The sequence below is a fragment of the Corapipo altera genome, unplaced genomic scaffold (genome assembly GCF_003945725.1).
Source record: "Corapipo altera isolate COAL_440 unplaced genomic scaffold, ASM394572v1 62, whole genome shotgun sequence".
Lineage (NCBI taxonomy): Eukaryota > Metazoa > Chordata > Aves > Passeriformes > Pipridae > Corapipo > Corapipo altera.
Window position 1 is genome coordinate 5351115 of NW_020884894.1, and position 24083 is coordinate 5375197.

Here is a 24083-nt window from a genome sequence, read left to right on the forward strand (position 1 = left end):
CCAGCCACAAATTTGGAAGAAATGTTGTGGGATGCTTGAAGATCATCAGAAGATTCCTGGCTGGTGTGGACACTGGGTCCCCCCTCCTGACATGACCTGCCCCAGGCTGCAGGTCAAAAGGCGGAGGATTCGGTGGATCATCAGCATCCCACACTGGCCTCCATCACCTGATAACTCCCCAAAACACCCCATTCTTCCCTGTTTTTCATGCTGCCCTCCTCACTGGGTTGATGCCACCATGGGATTGAGCTGGAGGTGGAAACCTCAATGCCAAGTGCAGCACAGGGAGAGAAACTCAACCAGGCCACGGGCAAAGGGAGCCTCAGGAGCCTGTGCTCTGCCTCCAGGGAATTCCTCAAATCCCTTCGAGGAGCCACCAGCACACCCCGGCCCCTTGGGAATCATTAGATGCTCCTTCCTATAGCCAAGGGAAAAGTGCTCAGAATAAGAGAATTTGAGGAGTTCAGGCAAAAAACTCCAGGTGAGGAGGTGGCAACAGAAAAGCAAAGCTGGTCTGTCCATTGAATTTCAGTTTTGACACCTAAAAAGCAGAATTTAAGCCAAATTTCAAAGCAAACCACAACAGAACTGCAAGGAAAAGTCTTTTTTCCTTTCCTGACCCTTCACCCCCTTCGTGTTTTGGCTGAGACTCTTTGGCAGCTTCACAAGTTTTGGTCACCTCAAGCAAAACAGACATTTGGCAAATGAACTTTCCAGGCAATTTTTTTTTTTCCCCTGCTGTTGGAGCCACAGAAGTCCCAAAGAGGCAGCAAAATGCTGAGCTCATGGTCCTCCTTTTCCCCTGCTGATGGGCTGATGGAGAGGGAGGATCCGTGACCTTCCTCTGGCCATGCAGTGTTTTAACCAGCCAACACCCACCAGCAAAACCCACTCTGGTTCTGAGCAAACGGTATAAAAACCTCACCCAAAATCAATCAAAAACCTCATTTAACTGAAGTTAAAATTTTAGTTCCAGCATAGCCTGGACTTGGGCCAAGCCAAGGAGCTGAAATGGCCTCAGGAGCAGTGACGATGCTCTCCAGCTGTCGCAGCAGAGGTGGTTGATATCCAGCCTCACCCCCAGGAGTTCTCTGACATCTCCAGCCCTGTGGGGTAGGAGACAGGACTCTTTTCCTAGGTGATGTAACAGAGGTCTAAGGGATGTGTTTAAACAGTCTGGTACTCCGAAAAACCCCTGTATTTTTACTCTGGAAAACTGTATTTTGACCACCAGAGATGCCTGGAAATCAAATACATCCATGTGTTGCTCCACAGAGCTGGGAGGAGGCCGATTTCCTGCCTGGAGGAGATGCTGGTGATGGGCACCACTCTGCACCTCTTGCTGCCTTCAGCCTCTCCGGGATGGACCTGGTGATGACAGGGAAGCTTTTCCTTACTGTAAGGGACAACCAGCCCCAAAGTGGTTGGAGACAGCCATGTGTGGGGCACGGCAGCATTATCTCCATCCCCCTCCATCCCACGTCCAGTCCCACATGTGCTCACCAGCAACCCCCAGGACCGACGAGAAAACACAAACTATGAGTGTTTGGTGAAACTTTTTCTCATTTTAAGCACTGCCTGGGGCTCCAATCACCCAACCCTCCACACCACCTGCAGCCCTGGTGGGAGCAGATAGGAGGGAGAGGGGCTGGAGGTGCCTCTGGTGCTGTGTCACCCTTCTGTAGTGCAAGTGTTGGCCACAGCCTTGATATCTGGGGGGGGGGGGGAATAATAAATCATCCCAGTTGCCACAGCAACGAGGATGTCCTGTCTGCCTCAAACTTCAGAGCCCACCCAGGAGGAGCTGCCTCCATGAGTTTCTCCTCTGTTTTTTTGAGTGCACAGGAGCCCCAAGATCAGCTGCACCCCCAAATATCCCACTGCTCATGACCCTTCTCAACCTGTGCCTGAGCTATTGGGTCCTTGTTCAGCTCTGCTTTGGTCCTCAGCTGGTAGATGATGCTCATGCCAGTGCACCCCAAGCATCCTGTGGAATGCCTTGGATAGGGTGTGGCTGCACAGGACCTGCTGGGGCGGTGGGTGCCCTGTCAGGCCCCCAAACACCGACGTGCCCCGAGGCCCTGGGTTTGCAAGTCTGAGCTGCCTCCGAGGCAAAGCCAGTGAAAATTTCCACTTAAGTAGCCAGCAGCACAACAGGGGAAGGGACTGGGAGCCCAGCTCTGCCAGGAGAGAATCTGGGCTTTTAATTATTTATGCTTCACCTCCGAGCTATGGGGATGAGAGATAGATCCAACAGAGACACAGCCGGGTAGGAGAGAGGAGGTGCAGCCTGGCTCTCCAGAGAGCCCATTTATACAATTCAGGTGAGCCCAACGTCCTTGCCCGAGTCCTGCCCCACAGCTCTTCCCTTGGAAAAGTGCTCTCCTCAGAGAGAGTGGCAGACTTATCCCTGCCACCACTTCCCTGGAGGGTTCATGCCCGTGACTGAAGAGTTGGGAAGACCTGTCACCTGCCACGGCTGTTTGAAGGTCCTCAGGGATTTTCTCATGTTGGATGGGGACCAGCTGCCCACCTGTCTCTGGGGTGACTATGGGACAGTGTGACCACTGTGTCCAGATTTGAGCCCACAAACATATTTCTTTTCCATAAGGGAGTACAACCCTGAGGAACTGCTGGTTTGGGGTAGATCATGGAGCCACTGCAGCTCACAAACTCCATGGCAGGGTGTCCACTGCCCCAGCCTTGCTTGAGTTCACCATTTCCTGCAGCTTTTTCTTTGGGGACAGATGCCAGAACTGCTTTAATTGAGCAGAGTGAGCTCAGCAAAGCTCTATGGCCTGGTCCCGTGCTCCCTTCTGATGTTGTGGTCCATGAACAGGAGCTGGTGCTGCTGACAGAGCCCACCCCTTCCTCATCAGGGTGCACCCATCCCATCTCCCATATGGGTTGCTCCTGAGGCCCAACTGGGAAAGCCAACAGTGCACACATAACCTGCCATGACCCTGGAGGGTGACACAGGGGCACTGCGAGGCCCTGCTGTCCCAGTTGGAAGTGAGAAGGAAGCAAAGGGAAGCTGCTCTCCGTGGAAATGGGGCATTGGAGATGGGCCAAAATTGAAAAGTAGGTCCCACCGGACACCGGGCTGAGCACCAGGCATGGCCACAGCACTGCCACGGTGGGATTTTAGGGTGCTCAGCACCCTGGAGAATTGGGACCTTTCTTAGTCACAACTTTAAAGGGATAATCAGTCAGATCCATGGGTTAAATCTCCCTGGGATTTTCGGGGGGAAATTTGCTTAGCAGGGTCTATGGTCAAATCCTTTAATTTCCTGGATTAGGAAGCCAGGACAGCTTGTCATTTGTCCTGCATGGAGAAGGCGACAGAAACCTCATTGCTTGAGGCTTTTCAAACTGACTATAGGATCAGAGAGGGCTTGGGAGCCCCCAGCCCATCCCCTGTGCTCCCCCCCAGCATCCCAATCTCTGGCTGTTGTGGGGAGCAATGCTCAGGAACACCAGCAAGGGAAATACTCAATATTTTCGCTCAGCTCTGTGTTTTCATCTTGGTTGTGCTCCTGATATTGCTTTCTGCTCTCCCCAGGGAGGAAGGGGTTTGGGGGGGGACAGGAACATGGGGGTGTTGAGGCTGTTGCTGCAGGGAGGTGGGTGGGTGGGCAGCTGGGGTGGGAGCAACCAGAAGGAACAGAAGCCAGAAAACCCAAAAGGGAGCTGTGAGAGGAAAAATGCAGGCAGGCCTCTCTCACGAGATGGGGAGGTAGCAGGGGGACCCCGAACCTTCCCTTTGGCTCTTCTCCACAATCAAAGCTTTGGGATACAGCATTGCCAGGACACGGCAGGAACACGGTGCAGCAGCACCCACAGACACGGCTGGGGGGTTTGGGGTGGTGGGACATGGCAGTGAGGGGCTGGGATGACACAGTCAGGATCCTCCACACCCAGCCCTTGGGCCTGAACCCTCAGCAGCCTCTTTGCACTCCATGGAGGGTGAGGATGAGGACGGAGGAGAGTGAGGGGGCTGCGAGCCAGCCCCTCTGCCAGGCAGCCAAGAAGGTTGGGGAGGAACAATCCTGCTGGGGGAGGAACAATCCTTCCCTCCCCAAGATCCCTGAGAAAAGCAACACTGCAGCTTCTGCTCCTTGAGTAAGAAGAGCAGTAGAAAGGAAAAGTAGGGGCTGGGTTTGTGTTGGTTTTGTTGGCTTTTGTTTTTTTTTTTCCCATCTGATGAAGGGCTGCTCCACCCAAAAGGATAAGGAAGAAGCTTCCCCATCCTCTTCCTTAGCTCATTCCCTCTTCCCTGTGCTGTGCAGTCAGGGCAGGCGGGAGGTTGTTGGGTTAGTGGGGGGATCTCACAGGGCTCCGGGGGCTGAAATCATCCTGCCCCACCTCCCCAGAAGGGCCGTCCCAGCGGGACAGCAGCGCCGGCCGCTCAGCCCCTGCGCTAAGCCGGTAAAAGGCTTGGATTAAAGTCCAGGCAGATGATCCGGGCTGCGACGGGCTGCTGTGCGATGGGAGGAGGAGGAGAAGGAGGAAGAGGAGGAGGCAGCCTCTCCTTTGCCCCCCGCGCTCCCCCTCGCCTCCTGCCCAGCTCTCCGGGGCAGCCCCTTCCCATGGAAGCGGTGCCTGCCAGGAGTGAATCACCTCCCATCCTCCCGCCTCGCTGCCGGCCGGTGCCATCCATCCCTGCCCGCTTCCATCTGGTCTCCCTGCACAGGTGACCATGGAGCAGGCACACGGCGCTCCGGCAGCGGCACGGCTCTCCCATCCCACCGGCTGTTCCGCTTCCTCCCGCATCTCAAGACCCCTTTCCTGCTTCACTCTCTGGCAAAACCATCTCTTCCAGCTGTGCTTTGCTGTGAGCCTGACATGACACAAACCACATGGATTTGGGAGAGCAGCACAGCTGGATGGGACCATGGCAAATCCAACAGGCTGGGAATCTCTGCTCTGACTTGGTTATTTATTCGCAACCTGGTAAAGTTGGGAATGATTATAGGAATGTATGTCACATGCCTGGGCCATAGGGATGGGGTGGTTTAGCTCTTATTTAGCTCAGTGGAGAGGGAAGGTGGTGGGAATTGCCAAGTTGGGATCAGTGGTGGCGGCTGAAGGATGGGAGGGCAATGAAAACCAAAAACCTGCCTAGCTGCTCTCCCAGAGGCTACAGAAGACCCTGCCAAAGTTTTTCCAGTTGGATTACCTTGTAAAGCATCATTCCTATGAAAGACACTCAATTTTGCAGCCTGTCCATACCTGTGGATGGATGTGCCCTGCCACCCCTGCCCCGCAGGCAGCTGGGTGGCACTTGGGGACATTCCGAGCTGGCCCTGCGCAAAGCACAGCGGCTGCTCCTGACTTTTGACACGGCCACAAAAGGGCTTAAAGCTGTAAATCCTGTCTGAGCAGGAAGTTATTAAATTGGCATCGCAGGAGGACGTAAACAGTCACGGTGCCGACATCACATCCCACAAGAGCCGGCACTGGGTAGGGCTGCGACGCTCCAGGATGCCATCCGGGATCTGCTGATCCCTGAGTGTCCTGGGCTAGAGGTGGAAATGGGCTTACCATGAGTCAGAGGTGCCCGTGTCATCCCAGTTGACAGTGACACACCAACATGAGGAATAACAGCTGATCCTAATCCCATCCTCTGACCACTGTCAATACGCAGGAGCCTGGCATGGGCAGGAGCAGGGGAGGGAGGTGGCAGGGAAGGAGCTGGCAGGAGGGAATGCTCAGCTCCATCCATGGCAGAGCCTGTCAGAGGCTGCCAGCCCCTGGCTTTGCTCTTCTCTGCATTGCACAGGGGCTGTTTGGGGGAGAGAGGGCAGGGAGGGACAAGAAAAGGGTACTATGAAGGAAGAGAATCACCTCCTGCCCCAGCTGCTCTCAGCCTTTGAGCCACCTCAATCCATCCCCTCTGTGTTTTCCTTCCCGTCTCTTTGCACCCCTGAAGGAAAGGATGGAAAGACTGGGCAGGGATGGAGGGAGTGTGCTTACCCTGCATGAGACCCAGAGGGTACCAGGTGATGCTGTCGTGACCCCATCTGTCCCCCAGCTCATGGGCTGAGGTGACTCCTGCAGAGCTCCAGGCTCCAGGTGGTTTCCACAACCTCAGGGAAACAGGTAGCACTTCCCCAAGGGACCATAGTCAGAGGAACCCTCCCTGGGCCCAGAGCTGCCCAAAGAGGGGCTGGTGGGAGACCCTGACTTGCTTGGGCATCAGCTCAGCCCTATCCTTGAATCTGTGACCTGTTCTTGCTTTGGTCATCCCTGCCATCCTGACCTGAGGAAGGGGACACACAACCCTTTTGGGGCCACAACACTCCCCTTAACCCCCACCCCTCCTCCTCCTCCTCCCTTTCCATCTAAAGCCCCTCGGGCAGCACGAGGCAGGATTAGGGCAAGACTAATGCGGGAGCCCCGCAGACAGACCCCTCAGGCACCCAGAAAGCAGCAGAAACCTGCAATCAAAGGCAGTGCAGCACAATGGCAGAGCTGCAGGCACAGGCCTGGCAGAGCATTAAGCAGCATTACGGTGGCTCAAGCTGCCGGTGGGGACATTACCGCCACTCACAATGTTTGGGATCACAACTGCAGCATCTTTTCTTTTCTGTGGGTTTTGCCTGGGCTGCATTTCCATTTTTCTGAAGAAAATACCTGTTTGGCTCAAACAACCTCCTGCACTTTGCTGCTCAGCTCTCCAGGGCTTTTCCTGCCTCCCCGCTCCCTGTCGTACGTCAAACGCAGCCGGATGCTTCGCCCTCACTGCAGCATCCTCGAGGAGCATCCATGCTGAGTCCAAACACTTCCCTTTACCCCCCCTTCCTCACTGCCAGGTTGTCTTTATTTGCTTCCTTCTTCTATTTTTCTCCAGCTTCCCTTTCTGAAGTTGAATGACACTGTGGTAATTTGTAGCCCGACTCCTCCTGAGACTGTCGAGCTTTAATTATATTTTTCCCATGGTTGGTGAATGGCTCGGCTATAATTACGCCAGGAAGAGCATTACTTAGGACTAACCTGAGAACAGCCTCCCCCCCACAGGGTGCCAGGGCACTGGCTGCTCCCAGGAGCTCTTAAAGTTCTGAACAAGGGGTCCCATGAAACCAGTGCTGGAGAGGAGCGGAGTGTTGTCACATGCCACCCATCTGGGACTCATCTCCAGCACTGCTGATGGCCCTTCCTCTCATAAGCAGTCCAGTCACTAATTACAACACCTTGAACTGTGGCAGCACAAGGAAACCCTGGAGAGAATTCGAGTCTGTGTGCTTTGCATTAGAACTACCATCATCAGCTGTGCAGTGTGGAGTGTGGTCCTGAGCTCGCCCGGACACTCCACGTGCATCCATCGCCTACAGCAGGAGGCTGTGCTGAAAGCCAAGGATGGGATGAGCTTTCTAGCCCACCTTTCTTGCCTGGATATTATATTTTAGCGGACCATGACACACCAGTGCCTACAGACAATTTGCCTTAGGTAACAACGTGAGCACTAATGAGATGGGAGTTGGTGCATCCAGTGCATCCTTCATCCTTCCAGGGTGGCAGCAGAAGAGTGGTGGCTCTTGGCTGATATGAGAGGGAATGAAGGATCTCATAGCACTTAAAGGACACCCTGCACCTTTATTTTAAACAGGCTGAAAAAGGGTTCCCTCCTTGGCTACCTCCGAAAACTGATCATGGAATCCCACAATGGTTTGGGTTGGAAGGGACCTTAAAGCTCATCTTGTTCCAGCCCCTGTCATGGGCAGGGGCACCTTCCACTAGACCAGGTTACTCCAAGCCCCGTCCAACCTGGCCTTGGACACTTCCAGGGACAGGGCAACACATCCAGGGATGAGGCAGCTGATATCAGCAGGAGTTTCTCAGCCCTCATTCATATCGCTTTTCACCCGGAAACTTTACACAAATGATTTCAGTGAATGGGAATGATAAGAGGGAATAAAGTGTTTCCCATTTTAATTGCATCAGAGAAAATTTAGGAGAATCACCTCCCAAATCTAAAAAACTATTCTTTAAATGAGCTTATTTTTCTGTGTCACAGAAATAATTGTACTCCATTCTGACTAAAACAACTTTAGGAACCCAATTTACTTGTCTCCAGTACACTGTGTTTTTAGCCTACTTTCCTCAGGAAATGGGGCTTTACTTCTGTGATTGTGCTGTTTATATATCTATATGCCATCACTCCCACACTAATAACTTTTGAACGTGTTGGCCAATTCCAACCAAATCTGACAGAGCGGCAGAGTTTTCAAAAATACTGAATTCTTACAAATTTAATGAAATACGTGGGTGGGCACATATTTTCCCCCACCAAGGGAAAGGCTGCAGATTGAACTCAGCCATATCATTAGACAGAAAAGAATACACACACACACACACACACATGCACAGACACACACCAGTGCTATATAAAATCCCCAGGTGCTGGTAAGTCACTCATATTGGTCTTAGAGGGGGGATGTTGCATGCCTGGTTCCTAAAGCCACCAAAATGAGCACCAGGATTCCTCCATCAAGGCACCCACTGCCTGTTTTGTGCCTTTCTTGTTATTCAGACAGTGGAATTTGGTGTGGGCACTGCAGGGGAGTGTTTCTTCATTAGGAAGCTTTAAAATTAATCGGACTAACTAGATGAAAGCCTTTCTAGCTGGATCTAGGTATGTAAAACCTTGCTCTCTTCTGGTTCTGCAGGCTCAGAGACTCCCGGCCAAAACCCTTGCAAAGCGGGAGAACTCGAGCTGCAGGATTGAAGGGTTCAGACAAAGCAGTTTAAGTCAACAGACCAGAGATTTAGATGGGATATTAGGAAAAAATTATTCCCTGTGACAACGGTACGGCCCTGCACAGGTTGCCCAGGGAAGCTGTGGCTGCCCCATCCCTGGAAGTGTCCAAGGCCGGGCTGGACAGGGCTTGGAGTGACCTGGTCTAGTGGAAGGTACCCCTGCCCATGGCAGGGAGTGGAATGAGATGGGCTTTACAGTCCCTTTCAACCCAAACCATTCTGTGACTGTATGAATTTTATGATTCTATGATAAAGCAGCTCTCCCTGCTTCCACGCTGAGGTCATAGAATCATGGAATCATAAAACCACAGTCACAGAATGATCACAGAATCAGGGAATGGTTTGGGTTGGAAGGGACCGTAAAGCCCATCTCGTTCCACCCCCCTGCCATGGGCAGGGACACTTTGCACTAGACCAGGTCACTCCAAGCCACGTCCAGCCTGGCCTCGGACACTTCTAGGGTTGAGCCTGTACATCCATCTGCCCTCTGTTTCCAGCAAAGCCTAAATCCCACAGTCCTGCCCAGCTGTAGCCGGATACTTTGGCTCTTCATTGACAGACACTGGGGCCTCAGCACAGGCCATTAACAGAGGCAGCAAACATTCCCAGGATGGTGTCATGCACGTTGGTATCTCAGGGCTAATGCACAGAGTCACGTTGGAGTGTCTCTGTCCCCAGCTCGTGCATCAGAGCTGGGCAGTGCAGGGGATCAATAAAGGGCTTTTCAACACACCAGCAGCCCTCGTGCACCGCAGGCAGCAACTGGGCCATGGCAAGGGCCAAGCCCTGCATTCCCAGCACTTGCTTCCTTCCACGTGTCCAGTCAAGGGCAGACTAGCCAGGATGAGGGAGCCGGGATGCAGGATGGAGGTGCTGGATTGCTCACAGAGCATTTTCTGGCAGAACCAGCTTTGATCTCTGGTGGAATATACTCAAGGCACTGCATCCCAGGTATTTATTTCTTTGTATCTTCACTGCTGACTGAAGGGGTCAAATCCCACAGATCCCACAGCTTTTCCCCTCCTCCATGCACACATGTGACCACAGGCTGCATCCTCCCTCCAGCTCTCCATCATCCTTCATCCTCCCTGCTGCTTTCCAGCACAGCTCAGGACCACAGCACCCCAGTCAGTGCAGGGGAGGGAAGTATTTGCATCAGGCATTCCTGTCTGACTTGATTTTTTTTTCTTCTTTCCCATAATCAGAAGTGGAATATTATATGCCAAGAGCTTATTAAGCATTTCCAGCACGGGGGGGGAAGGGTCACATCTCTTCCAATCCCACATTCATGATGTTCCAGGACCATTACTACCCGGAGATGGAGGATGCTCAGGTCCTCAGATCCAGCATCCCACAGCAGATTAGTGCTCCTCATTTCCAGGATTCATCCCACAACAGACGAGAGCTCCACATTTCCAGGATTCAGGCCTTTTGAGGCATTCACATCCCCAGATCACAGGGAAAGATCTGGTCTTTCTGCTGCTCTGCTTTCCTACCTGGCATTCTAGTGGGATTTTTAGTTTTATTCTAAAGCTTTGACAACAATTTGGTACAACATCAGCTCAAAAACATCATCAAACCCAAAAAGGCTCCCAAAGCAGGCCTGGGAGTCTCATTCATATTGCAGATAAGCCATCAGCAGGCAGGCTGATAAGGATTTCGAGTGTGACTCTGCATACAAATATTCCAGACCCAACAATTAATCCTGCACAGGAGACTGAGGAGATACCTGGGTTTTTCCCCTAACCCCAGCCCTTTTTCCCAGCCTGGCTGCTATATATAGCTCTTGCTCAAAACCAGAAAGGAATGACATGCTCTAATAAACCATCCCAAAAAGGGATACAAAGAGCCCTGAATTCTCCAGAGGAGCTTTTCCTCCTCAGCTCACCTCCAGTCTGGGAACTGCTGCAAAGCCACAAAGCTCCATGTGCCTTTTGGGAGCCAGCTAGAAGGTGCTTGAGTTGGCTCTGCTTTGAGCTGGGGACCCTATTTCAATCTAAATTAGATGTGACTCCTTTTCCCCTTCCCTCCTGCTGATTTTTAGCCAGATCAGGTCCCAGCTCTGGATCACTGAGCAGTTCCATGCTGGCTGCAGTCTGCACAGGGAGAAGGAGGATTATTTGGGCACCCAGATCTGCTGTTTTCCAGCAGAGCCTCAGGCAGGGCAAACCCTCCCCAAGCATCAGCTGCAGCCAGAGATTTGACTGTTTTTCCGCTCAAAAACCCTCTTGGGAATGGAGATAGCTGGGAATCCTCCCAGCACAGGCCAGCCCTGGGATGGTTCCTCCTGGCTGTAAGTCAGACAGAGGATATGAGCAAACAGCATCTCAGGAGCTCTTCTGCTAAGGGTATCATCCTGCTTCTCCAGAGGGATAGGGAAAAACAGGGTGGATAACCCAGTAGCCCCCAGTGACAGCTCTCAGCCTGTGAGCCCCACACGTGCAGTCCCCCCATGGTGCCACCACCCTTGCCCCAGCTGCACCTGGGTGGCCCTGCAAGGCCTCACCGGCTCCTTTGGGAAGCTTGTACATCCGCAGTCCACTTGGGATTAGCAGAGGGACAATTCAGCTTGGATCCACCCCATTTTGAACACCACCCATGAGGTTTGGGCACGCCCAAGGATGCTGCCTGCTCCCGCTTTGGGGTCCAGACAGCACCAACCGCTGCAGTGCCTGCACATGCCCACCACAACTTGCCTCCAGCAGCATCCCTACAACACTGCCCTGACCACCTACTATGACAAAAAGGCTTATCCCACTTATCCCAGCAAAGCCACTGGGGTGGCACCCCAGCTGAGACGCCACGTGGGGAGGGACAGAGATGCCCTTACCTGGACGCCGCGATCTCCGCTTTCTGCTTGGCGATGGTGGCCGCCCGCTCGGCCGCCTCCACGGCCCGATCCACCTTCTCACGGATCTTGCTGGCCCGCAGCGGGATGAGGTTCTTCCTCTTGCCGCTGACCAGGATGTTCTGCTTGTACTTGCCCTCCTCCTTGGTGCCGTCAGGGAAGGTCATGCAGCCGTAGCCGTGGCGCTTGTTGTTGGCCCACTCCCCCTCGTACTTGAGCCCGTCCGAGCGCTGGCTCACCCCGAAGCCCGACCGCTTGTCGTTCTTCCACTCGCCCACGTAGATCTCGGTGGTGGTGGCGTCAATGTCGTCTTCAATGACAGAGAGCTCGGCCTCGCCCTCGCCCAGGCTGATGGTGGAGTTGATGTCGCTGGCGGTGGAGCTGACCGTGCTCATCCCGGCTTCGCTCCGGAACGAGCTCTGCTTGCTCCGCTGGCTGGCCAAGGAGCTCTTGGACTCGGACTTGCGGAGCTTGAGCCCGCTCAGCAGCGACCGCCGGAAGATGCCCTTCTTCTTGCTCTTGAGGATCTCGGCGTCGCTGTGGGCCATGAGGACGAAGCCCCCCCGGGACACGGCCGGGCTGCCGGCCACGGCCGGTGAGGCGTCGGGGTGCAGCGCCGTGCCGTTGGTGTGCTCGCTGCGCAGGGAGTTGATGGACGTCCTCAGGGGTGACCTGATAACCGCGGCCATGCCGTAGGGAACGCTCTGCCGGACGCCGTAACCCTGGCGCATCCCTCCGACCCACTGGCCCTGGTATGTCCCTGGGGAGAGGAGACAAAAAGCAAAGAGGGGGTTCATGGCACAGCCGCCTGTGGTCCGCTAACGGCATCAAACACCTCTGTGAGCCCTTTGCTAGCCAGAGCAGCTCTGGATCCCAGTCCAATCTCTGTGACAAGGATTGTAATGTCACGCTGTAGGAAGAAATCCATGGTTGGATTGCGGGCCTGCACTCCACCTGCAGCATGGGAATATTAGAAACCAGCCAAGGCATCGAGGAACTGCCCCTTGGATCAATCCCTAATGTGAAAGGAAAGGGAGCAGGGAGATGGGAAAGGGGAATAGTTGTCCAGGAGCAGATTCCAATCCCATCCATGCTGCCGACAGTGATCAATGTTATATCACACTGGATGGGTGGCATATAACAATATATTTATTTATACACATAGTGCCTTCTTCCGGTGTGTTGAGGAAGGAAGCAGCTCTGTAGAGATAAAGGCCTCACGGGGAGAGATCCATTTGGTTATTCCCCTCAGAAATGTGCCCATCTGAGCTCCTACATTTGTCTGGGCAGCTACTGGAGTTGCTTAATTGGTCATTAGTGGGATGAAACACACACAGGACTCCACCGCAGCACTGGGAATGGAGGGACAAGGAACCCATCCAGTCTGAGAAGCACAACTGGAGCACATCACCCACCCTGTGCACTAAAATGGGGGTGGGGGGTAATCTGCTTGGGGTGCATAATCCCATCCCCTCCCGGAGCCTGGTGACTGGCACAATTCCAGGCGTTATCCCAGCCGGTTGAACCACAGGGCTTGTTTTTATTCTTAGGTCGGCTTAATCTTTTCTGGACCAGCTCAAGACACAGTGATTCACTGCTCGCCTAAGCCCTTGTGGGGCAGACTGACGAGCCCAAGGATGGCTCCTTGCCAGGCACTGGTGATGCTGGGATGCTGTGGCTGGTCCCAGCCCCCGGCTGCAAAGTGCTGGGATGGGCACAGGCAGCACCTCGGAGCACTGGGACCTCCCTTTGTGCCAGCCCCGCTCCCACACGCCAAGGCAGTCTTAAAATAGACCTGCTGAAATAGTGAACTCTGCATGAATCCAGACAACCCTACCCCCAGGACTCCCTTAGGAATTTTCACACCCGGTTCTGGGGCTCAGCAGTAGCTCTGGAGATGGGTCTGGGCTGGAGCAGCTCATCCTGAACACAGGAACTGCTTCTTGAGAGTGTGAAACCAGCACCAGGCCACATTTTGGGGTGCATCAGCTGTCTTTTATCTGCTAGTGCTTTGCACAAATCCTGCAGGACTTGGGCATCCTTCCTGGTGCTCCAGTGTAACATCCCAAGGTGCTACATTGTCTGGGTGACAGCTTTGTGCACCCCAAAAAAACACCAGCCCCAAACTGAGGGATCCCACAAAGACTGCCTTGGAGAAGGGATGTGGAGAGGCAGGGGCAGGTGGGCAGGATTTACTGAGGGTTTATAGGATTAGCACTGAGGAGGGAGCAGAGCACGGGGATTAGGGCAGAGCACTGGCAGGGCAGGGCAAGGTGGTGGCAGGAAGAGGAATGGGGGACAACCAGCAAGATGGCTGGAAAACAGTTCAGAGGAGACATCAGACATGTCCTTTGGTTGGGTTGAAGCAGTGAGCCTGGCTTGTCCCACTGCAGTCCACCTTGGTGTCCACAAGAACAGGGAACAGCCGGTGCCATGCCCCCATGGCTTGCCCTATGCCCAGTGGCAGCCTGGAATGGTGGCTGTGGCAGGAGAGAGCCCACCAAGCTGTCCATGCATTCCCTGGGGACCTGGCACCATCTCACCGCCCTTTCTGGCTCCATCCCAGAGCATCTTGGCAGGACAACCTGCTGGGGTGATGGGCAGCAACTGGGTGAGAAAAATTATCCTCAACACTCTGAGTACCCTGCAAAGGAGCTTCCAAGATGGCTTCGGATGTTCTCACACTGTGCTCAGCCTCCTGTTTCCCCTAGAGATGGATTCAATGCACTTCAAGGAAAAATGCCAGTATGGGGAAGGGGACAGGGAGAAAAGGTCCTGAATGGGATTCAACAGAGCCTGTCCTGCCCAAGTCTTCCCTTTCCCTTGGATGAATCCCTGGACTTGATCCCTGTCTCCAGGCATGTCTCTTGACCTCCTCATCTCCTGGCAAATCTGCAGCTGAAAAAAACTCCCTGGGTTAAGCTGAAGCACTGTAAAGCAAGCACAGCCCTGTGCTGGAAAGCTGAGAGACAGGCAAAGAGCAGAACAAAGTGCTCCAGGATGGACCATGACAGCATGGCCTGGCCAGAGCAGAGGCATAAATTGGTCCCAGCAGGTTCCAGCTGCAGCCTGTGCATGTCCCCAGTCAGGCTGAGGAGCCCAGGAAGTTCATCCCTGTGTGGCCTTAAAATGTGCTGCTGGAATTGCGTGGCTGCCTGGAGCAGCCTGTGCGTCTCCTTGGCAAGGCTGATTTTTCCAAGTAGAGGATGCAAGGAGCCATCCCATCCAGCCACTCCATCCTGATTCTCCCCTCTCACCACCATGGAGCAACTCCCAGCAGAGAGCAAAATCCAAAACCTAACTCTGTTTTTACAGATGTCATTGCTTTCCTTGTTGCTTCCCTGTTGGAGGTAGCACACAGAATATCTCCAGGGATTGTCTCAGGGTCACCAAGACATCTGGGCACCTCCATGGCCACCAGGAGATCAAAGAGCTTCCTTCAGGGAGCTGAGTTAATCCATCCTTCCTTACCCAACAGCACTACTTCCTTCCTCTGACTTCATTCTGTTTTAAACCCCTAAATATCCCAGGATTTGGCCGTGGACGCCGGGAGGTTTCAGAGCCATCTGATCTACATTGCTAAGCGCTGCCACCTCCTCCCCTTGCCCTGCTCAGCTTAACCTCTGCTTCCAACATTTGCAGATACTGCACAAGGTTTAATCTCACAAGGAGCTGGGAGACTCTTTCTCCCTGCAGAGGAAACAGGATTTTATGATTTTCCACTTCACGTGCCAGGATGGACTGGCTATAGCTATCCCAAGTTTCAGAGCTCAGGAGTTGAAAAGGGAGTGTGCAGTGGGAAGGTGGCACGGTGGGGACCACAGGATGGGGCTGGGAGTGATGGAATGAGTCAGGGAACATGCCTCTATTGGGATGGGAAGCAGGGAGAGAGTCAAGGCAATCCTGGCCACAAGCTGATTGTATTGTCCGAGCCAGGAAAGAGGAAAAGCCATCACGATGGGGAATTGCTGGGAAGGAAAAGGTCCCAGCCTCTTCCCTCAGCCATGCAGGTCACTCTTATGGATACCTCCAAGATACCACGAATACCCATCCCACTTCTGCATGGCCCTTCTGCACTGAGGAAGAAGGACAAAGAGCAGCCAAGAAAGTCTTGGAAAAGGAAAGAAAATCATCACAGAATCATGGAACTATTTGCGTTGGAAAGGACACTAAAGCTCATCTCTTTCCAACCCCTGCCATGGGCAGGGACACCTTCCACTAGATCAGGTTGCTCTAAGTCCCATCCAACCTGGCCTTGGACACTTCCAGGGATGGGGCAGCCACAAAATCCTCCTCAGCTCAGTAATTCATGACTTACTAGGGCAATACAACTGAAGCAGCTGCCATGTCTGAATTGTAGCTCTTTCCTGACTATCAATATTTGCAAAACACTTCCCGAAGCATTAGTTGCATGAGATTAATGGAGTGATTGCACAGAGAAAATGCAGCATCCATTAGGTGGCCAGGGCAGCATCTGTGGGTTTAAGTCACAGACAAGAGCAGATAGGAGAGTACTGGGCAGCCACCCCCACAATCCTGCTGAAAAGAGGGTCAGATCCTGACCTGGGAATGGGATTTTTGCAGTAAAATCAGAGCACGAGAGAATAAGCAGGTTGTGATCTTGCTCACCAATCTTCCCACCCCAGGGAAGATTCCAAATCACCCTGGTGTCATCGCTCCAGTGGGATTTGGCCAAGATAAAGGTGATGCCAAGAAGGATGAGGAAGAGGCCACGTCCATGCCAAAAAGAGCTAAGGAGAGGGCACAACCTGAGGCTAGGAGGAAATAACTGGAGTCATCCCAAAAGATGGATTGGAGAGAATATTCCTTCTCCAGAAATAACAGATGAAGCATAAGAAAAGGAACAGGCTCACAGGAAAGACAGGGAAAGTTGGGATGGGATGGAAACATGGAGACAAGAAATGGACAGTGCTGTTGGCCCCGTTCACTTGTATTCCTAAGCCTGAGTTTGGGGTTTTTTTGGCTCACTCCCCTTGGAGCAAGGCTGGCTTGTTTCCAGACAGCTTTTAAAACTCCTGCAGGAATTTCCATTGCCTTGAGGACAGTGCAGAGCCCCATCCTTGGCTGGAAGCACCCAGGCTGAAAGCAGAAAGTGGGAAGTGACTGGCCTTCAAAGCATCATTCTTGATTCCCCAGCAGAAAATCTTCTGCTTGTATGTTTTGAGCAATGACAAGTAGCAGCACTTCCTCAGCATTTGGATAAAATCCATTCTGGGAAGAGAGCGGAGAGTCTGCAGGGCAGCTCCTGCTGTCCCCATCATGCCAAAATCCCTGAAATCAGGGCCCAGTTTGCACCTTTCAGATATGGGGAGAGGAGCAGGACCCTGCTCAAAGCCAACAGTGAAATCCTGAGTGCAACCTCTGAGCCTCCACATTCCCTGCTGGAAACAGGGCTAAGGCAGCGGCACTCCAACAATTCAGCTGGGTCTGGGAACACTAATTACCTCCTATTTTCAAAGTGCTCTGGGAGGATCAGAGATGTCACAGGTACCAGGAAGAATGATGTGATTCCATTCATTTCCTTGGCTTTGCCAAACAGATTTTGGGGATTTTCCTGGGGAGTAGAGGACCAATCCCCATCTCCAGTTCATCCCCCTGGGTACAGGCACTGTGGCCAGGATCATGTGGGTCCAGGATCATGGAGGGAGCTGAGCTGCTTACTCTTCCAGACAAGGTCTTTCTAGACCATGGCTGGGAATAGGCCACCAACCCATGGCTCACCCTTGGCCCACGGAGCACCTGGGGCCGGAACCATGGGCATGAGGAAGAGTCACTTCACCGATGCCATTTGTCTCCATTCCAGGTGCCTTTTGCACCTGAGAACGATGGAGAGACCTGAAACACCCAGAAAATGCTCCTTCTGGCAATGCAGCCTTTGTGGCTGCACTCAGCAGGTGCTGGTGAGCAATGCCAGAAGGTGGGAAGCACCCAGCTTTGCCACTTGCTGCCCCGAACTGAGGGGCTGTCTGGACCCCAAGTCCTCTCCTGCTTAGATAGAGATGGCAAAGACCAACAGTGATGCCCAGGGAAATTCTGCTTCCACAAAAATAAGCAGCCCCAGGGGCTCCCTTAGGGCAGGCCACAGGAATAGCTGGATTTTGAATGTTATGGGGGGAAGCCCAAAGGGAGGATGATGGGCTGCTCATGCACATGGGGCTTCCCTTGGCACAAGGTGGGATCATGCACTTGGATATAAACCCCGCCCAACTTCCCTATGGTGTTAGAATGAGAAAAAAATCAGGATTTTTTGGGTTGGAATGACTGTGTTTTCTTTCCACCCTCTCCCCACACCCAAGATTTGGCATTCTGTAGGTTGCTGAGCCCTCTGGCCCCACTCCAGGAACACCATTAAGTAGAAGCTTTACGGACTGAAGGCTGTTCCCAGGTTTTTCCCAAACCAAGATAGCTGGTTCTATGTCCTGCATGACGAAGCCTTTGGCAAACACATGGAGTAGAGCACATGGGGAGGTTTGCACAGACCTGCCCTGCCTCCAGTTTCTCGTGTGGAGACATTCCAGCAGCAATTCAGGATTTTGTGAAGCACTTTAAGGCTGACGGACACACACATGTTATTATCACAACATGACCTCAGAAAGAGTCAAACGTTTAGAAAATATTCCCTATCCATCCCTAACACTGAGTTAAACAAACAAACACAACCCACCATCGTGGGTCAATACCTCTTGTATTTCCAGGTTAGCTGGAATAATAACAAAATAATCAGTGACTTGGGAGCAGCTCCCCAGGCTTGGAACATGGGAGCAGCAGGTTTTCAGCCCCATCCTTGAGGTACAGCCAGATCCTCCTGGTGTGGTGACTGTGTTGGGCAAGAGCAGCAATCCAAACCTCCCAGCTCACTTTCCCTGCTCAGCAAAATCCAGGAAGGAGGTCCAAGAGGTCCGGAGTGCCCATCCACTTTTCCAAAACAAGTCAAAGTAATTGGGTTTTACAAATTGCTAGTTTATCTTGCAAAGGATCCTTCCTGGTATTCTCAGCCCCCCTCTTATCTCCGACTTCGGTAGCATATTAATTGAAGATGTCCAATTGCAATAATTAGGCTGGGCTGTTGAATTCCGACTAAAAGAGTGAGTTTTACAGATACCCCTTTCCAGCTACTCGATATCAGAAAGGCCCAGGAGGATTCACACACAGATCAAGTTTCACACCTCAAAAACACCTATCCCAGAGAGATCTATGGGAGAAAATAGAGGACTGGAGGATGCTCACTTAGCCTCAGTCCTGGTGGTGTGTGATGGGGATATCCTCACTGGCCACCCCGGCTGATGTGCAACAGTCAGGGGGATCACTGGGAAAAATGTGCCCCCCAAATGTTCTACCTTACTGTATGGGTCCTCCCAAGGATAGGATCATAGAATCCCAGAATGGTTTGGGTTGGAAGGGACCTTAAATTTCATCCAGTTCCACCCCCTGCCATGGGCAGGGACAAATTCCACTAGCCCAGGTTGCTCCAAGCCCCATCCAACCTGGCCTTGGACACTTCCAGGGATCCAGGGGCAGCCACAGCTTCTCTGGGCCTCCTCTGGATTTGCTCCAGCAGCTCCATATCCTTTTTACATTGGGGACCTCAGAGCAGGAGGCAGCACTGCAGGTGGGGTCTCACCAGAACAGAGCAGAGAGGGAGAATCCTGTCCCTTGGCCCACTGGTCACTGTGTGGATGTGGGGACATGTTCTCTGCCATGACAGCCCACGAGCCCTATCCCTCCTGGCAGTAGGACAAGGTGTTGTGCTGGGTGACTTCCATTCCCTGTCCTGTCCCCAGCTGCTGGTCTCATCCCCCAAATGCTCACCTAAATCCCACACAGGCATGACATGGGTGGCTGGGACTTTCCACCTGCTTTGCCCGCCATGAAAGGTAGGAATCAGTGATGGTTCCCGTGTGCAACACCGCATGGATATGGTAAATTATCCCCCCTCCAGCCCTGCCAAGGCTTTCCGTGCCTCTGACCATCACCAAGCCACGCTAAAAACACAGTCAGATGCTTCTGCTGTGGCTGCTAATTTGCCAAAAATATGCTCTGGTAACTGCTTACACAGAGGAAGAAATAAAGTATGGATTTTTGAGTATGCAAATATAATCTGCAGGCAGGAACACGTGATGGATGTTAGTCATAGTGCTAATGCTGGGTACATACAGACACGGTGGGCACAGAGAGGTCTGGGCACCCAGAGGGAGGATGGAGGGATGGAGGGGAAGGGAGAGGAGAAGAGGATGAGAGCAGAGTTGCCATGGGCTGCTGTGTTCCCGCCTGGGTGCTGAGCAGAATTCAGTCTGTTTTGGGGCTCAGTAAATAATAAAGTATTACAAGTCTGCAGCTCATATCAGCATAGTAAGCTTGTACTTTAAAAGCAGAGAGCCACCATCTAAAGGAACCAAGCAGTGGAGGTGGGTTTGGATGATGCACAGTAGGAAAGGGCTCTGGAAGTGGGTAGGGATGGGAGCAGGGCTGGCCCTGGCAGAGCCAGAACCTCTGCAGGAGCAAGAGCTGGGGGCTGGAGGGAGGAGATGGATTCATACAGCCTCCCTCTCCTGAGCCAGGGAATCTGCCTCCTCCTCCTCTGTGGATGCAAATAACAACATAAAGTATCTCTGGCTGAAATAGCACAGAACAGGGATTACTCAGCTGTTCTCCACAGGGAAAATCACCTGAAAATCACAGGTTCACCTGTAGTGAGAACTGGGGGATATGAGCCCCATCCTAAACATGGGGGGACCTTTATATTCTCATTGCCATCATTCCCGCCCCAAAGGTACTTTGCAATCAGCAGAATGAAGTCTCTTCCCTCACTGGCCAACACTAACATGCATCACAGTATTGCAGAAACTGCTGGAATTTGCACTTACAGGTGGGAAACTGAGGCACAGAGAGAGGTGGAGGATGAGCAGCTCCAACAGAACAAGGTGTTTGCCTTGTGCTGAGGGCACAGAGTGGCTTTGCAGAGCATACAGCACACCCACAACAGGGCAGGGAATGGGGCAAAGCCCCAGAGCTGATGTCCTACCTCTGAAGATAACCCCAGCTGCAGAAATTAAACCATTTTCCACAGGGATTGCTCAGTGAGGAATACATGCCTTTATAATATTAAGGAGAAGCCACTCCAGAAAAATTTCATATGGAAATTCATGTCTTCGGGTATTTGCTTCAAGGGGGAACAACTCAGTTTGTTCTCCAGGAAAAGACAAGTCTGTCCTGAGCATCCCCTCCCTCTTCTCTCTCATTGCTTGTGCATCTCCTGCTTCCCCAAGCCTGTTAGTAAGTGCCTTTTCCAGCCAGAATTCAGGAAAAGGCTTCAAATCACTATACTGACAATCAAATCTCAGCATTACTAATTCTGATGAGTTCAGAATGCCTCTCAGGCCAGTTGTAATTTGCCTTAAAACACCTGGTCCTGAAGTCAGGGAAAATACAGCTTTTAAAAGGAAAGGACTAAAGAAAGACATTTCTAATTGTCCTGGGAGTGGGAAGCACTGGGTTTGGCAAACGGAAAGTCAAGGAAGCATCTTCCCCTGGTGACACGGGGCCCACAGTTCTTCCCAGGGCAGCTGAATCCTTGTGGATTCAGCCGCTGACTGGGGTGAAAATCAGGATCACAAGGAAGGAAAAACACATTAAGATATTGCTCAGCACCTTTATTAAGGTTAATGTGCTCCTCTCACAAAGCAGAGCGAAATCAGGCTAATGCTTGTTTCCTTAATCCTCTCGGGCTCTAATCCTTACTGCAAACTCCAGGATCTCACCCCATTCCTCAGCAGAGCTCATAGGAGGAAGGGCTGATCCTCCAGCTCTCCCAAAAGGTGTTGAGTGCCAGCATTGTGTTTTGGGGGCTGCATCCCTCCTGAGGTGTGGGAGATGCTCAGCTGGATGGGATGAGGCTGAGATCCCCATGGATCAGGATAGAAGGCTGCACCAAGGATGGCACAGGAATGGGATAAGGCAAGATCAGAGTTTATTTATTTCCTGTGAAATAAATCATCAAATCACAGAATGGTTTGGGTTGGAAGGACCTTAAAGCTCATCTCGTTCCAACCCCCTGCCACGGGCAGGGACACCTTCCACTAGACCAGGTTGCTCCAAGCCCCGTCCAACCTGGCCTTGGACACTTCCAAACACTTATTCAGTCCAGGGAAACACCTTGCAGACCCAAACTGATGCCCTGAGCAGGAAATAATACCTTTATAGTGATCATTTTGGTGTGAAAATCAGAAAAATAAGGGACCTTGCTCTGGCTGTTCACTCATTCATGAAAATTCATGATGCTCTGGTGCACTCTGAGAGTAAGTGGAACCTCTTCAGGGAATAATATTGAGAAAGGAGTGGCTGTTCTAAGGGAATGTTCATCTATCAATTGCAATTTTAGAGATTTTTGATTCAAAGGCCAGAATCTGTCTTTGAAAATCCAGTATCAACATCAAAATATAAACACTTGCCATTCCAGTGTTTTGTTTTCTCCAAGCTCCCCTTTTCTCTTTTTTTTTTTTTTTTTTTTTTTGGTTAAAAAATGCTTTAATTGTAAATTAAACAGCTTTTTGCATGGTAAATTAGCATCAAGACTCCCCTGTAACTACTGCAAACTCCTGCAAAAAAATCCTTTCTTGGTCAGGATTTCAATCAACGCTAAAACCAGACCCCAAACAGGCAAAACCTGCCAAAATTCACAAGACAGATGCTAAACCACAGCACTCTCCCCTAAAAGACCATCACCAACCTCATCCTGCCCAGCTCCTCTATCTTCAAGTCATGCCTACATTAATACAGCTCGTTCATCTACGTCAGCATTACCTGACTCAAAGCATTCAAAATTCATCAGGTTCATTTTAAAATCGAGGCATTTTTAAACAGGAGGCATTTTTAGCTCTTGGCTGCTGGTTCCCAAGCCTGTAAGAATGACTTTTCTGCAATAGCCTGGGTGGAAACCTTGCTTCGAAACCAAAGCTGAAAATCTTGCAAAATCACATGATTCCACAAGCTGGAGCTTCTAAGGAAAAAAAAAAAAATAAAAAATGTTCAGCTCCAGGAGCAGATGTCACCCAACCACGAGGAGCCCCATGGGATATCAAATCACATGCAAATATCCTGAGATTTGCATGAAAAGCCATGAGAAGCCCACCCCAGTGAAATTATATGAAAACTGTGCTTCAGGACTTAAGTTCCCCTCTATTATGGGCCAGGGAAAGGTGTCTGAGGGGGTTCCCAAAGCTGGGGTCATTCAGCATCCCCTGCTGCTGGATAAAATACTTGGGAAGATGGAGTGAGGGTCTGAAGCCTGTCTGGCAATTTCTATCTCATGTACTTTTCCCTGGGGTCAAAATCCTTCTTCCTCTGTCCTGAGCTGTACCTGAAACTAAGCAGCATGTTCCAGTGAGATAAGTAATTACCATGAGTTCATATCATTTCTTTTTAATGAGGCTGGTCAGAATCTTCATTTAGTATTTTGATTCATTTTTCTGTGCTCAGCAGGTCCTGATGTCTCCGGATTTGCCCTCCTAGAACCACTGTGGGCAGCTTCTGTACCAAATCTAGACAGCCAGATGCTTCATCAACAAAGTTTTGAGGTTTTTTAATTAATTTTAAGTTCTGAGGGGGTTGATAGGACCAGCCACGGCTGTGTCTGGATCCTGAAGGAATCAGGATGGAGGATCAGGGCGCACTTGTATTTGCTTGTTTCCGCCCACTATTTGAGTGCATCAACAATTCCTTCCCGACAGCAAAACAAGAGAAGAGCTGGTACTTTTAAGGTAATTCTGACATCCGTGCTATGAATAGATCCTTATGGAAATTTGCCCTCGCTTGTTGGTTCCCTGCACAGGAACCCAGGAAAACGCCGGTATGGTGAGAGGGACGAGGCCGCTGCCACGGTGGCACTGGATCATGGAATCCCAGATTGGTTTGGGTTGGAAGGGACCTTAAAGATCATCTTGTTCCAACCCCACAGCACTGGCTGGTGGTGGTTCCTCCCAAACCACATCTCAGTTCAGGTAAGGGGCTGCGGCCCCTTCCCAGACGCAGCATTCCCAGTTCATCCCCCCAGAGCAGCCCTTTACGCTGGCAAGGGATCTGCTTTTGCAAAGTGTTTCATGTTTTCCACCTCCTCAACTATCCCAAAGCCATTTGGTTGGTAGCTCCTGGTGCACCTGCTAAGAGAGGTGTCACCGGTGCCACTGCAGAGTTGGGAAAGTGGGACATGGAGCCACCACGGCTCCTGCCCGGGCGAGACAGGCTGGGAGGGACCCACCCAGTGGCTCCCACTGCTCCCCTTCCCTCTCCCCAGCACAGGAAAATTTCCCAGCCCGGGCCAAGAAAACCCACTTGCCTACTCAGGCGGCGCTAACAATGCAAACACTAATTATATTTCCCTCACCTATCAAAGGGATGATTCACTGAGGTGAGTGGGCACAGAGCATTACACAAGATGAACACCACGGTGCGACCACCC

At 51.9% G+C, this 24083-nt stretch overlaps 1 protein-coding gene across 1 annotated transcript in view; it reads right to left on the reverse strand.

Moving 5' to 3' along the window:
• JPH3 (junctophilin 3) overlaps window positions 1-24083 on the reverse strand; it is a 55844-nt gene that overhangs the window by 27319 nt on the left and 4442 nt on the right. The window contains exon 2 of the mRNA XM_027646927.1: window positions 11591-12368. Coding sequence (XP_027502728.1) covers window positions 11591-12368 — 778 coding nt within the window. The remainder of the gene's footprint in view (window positions 1-11590; window positions 12369-24083) is intronic.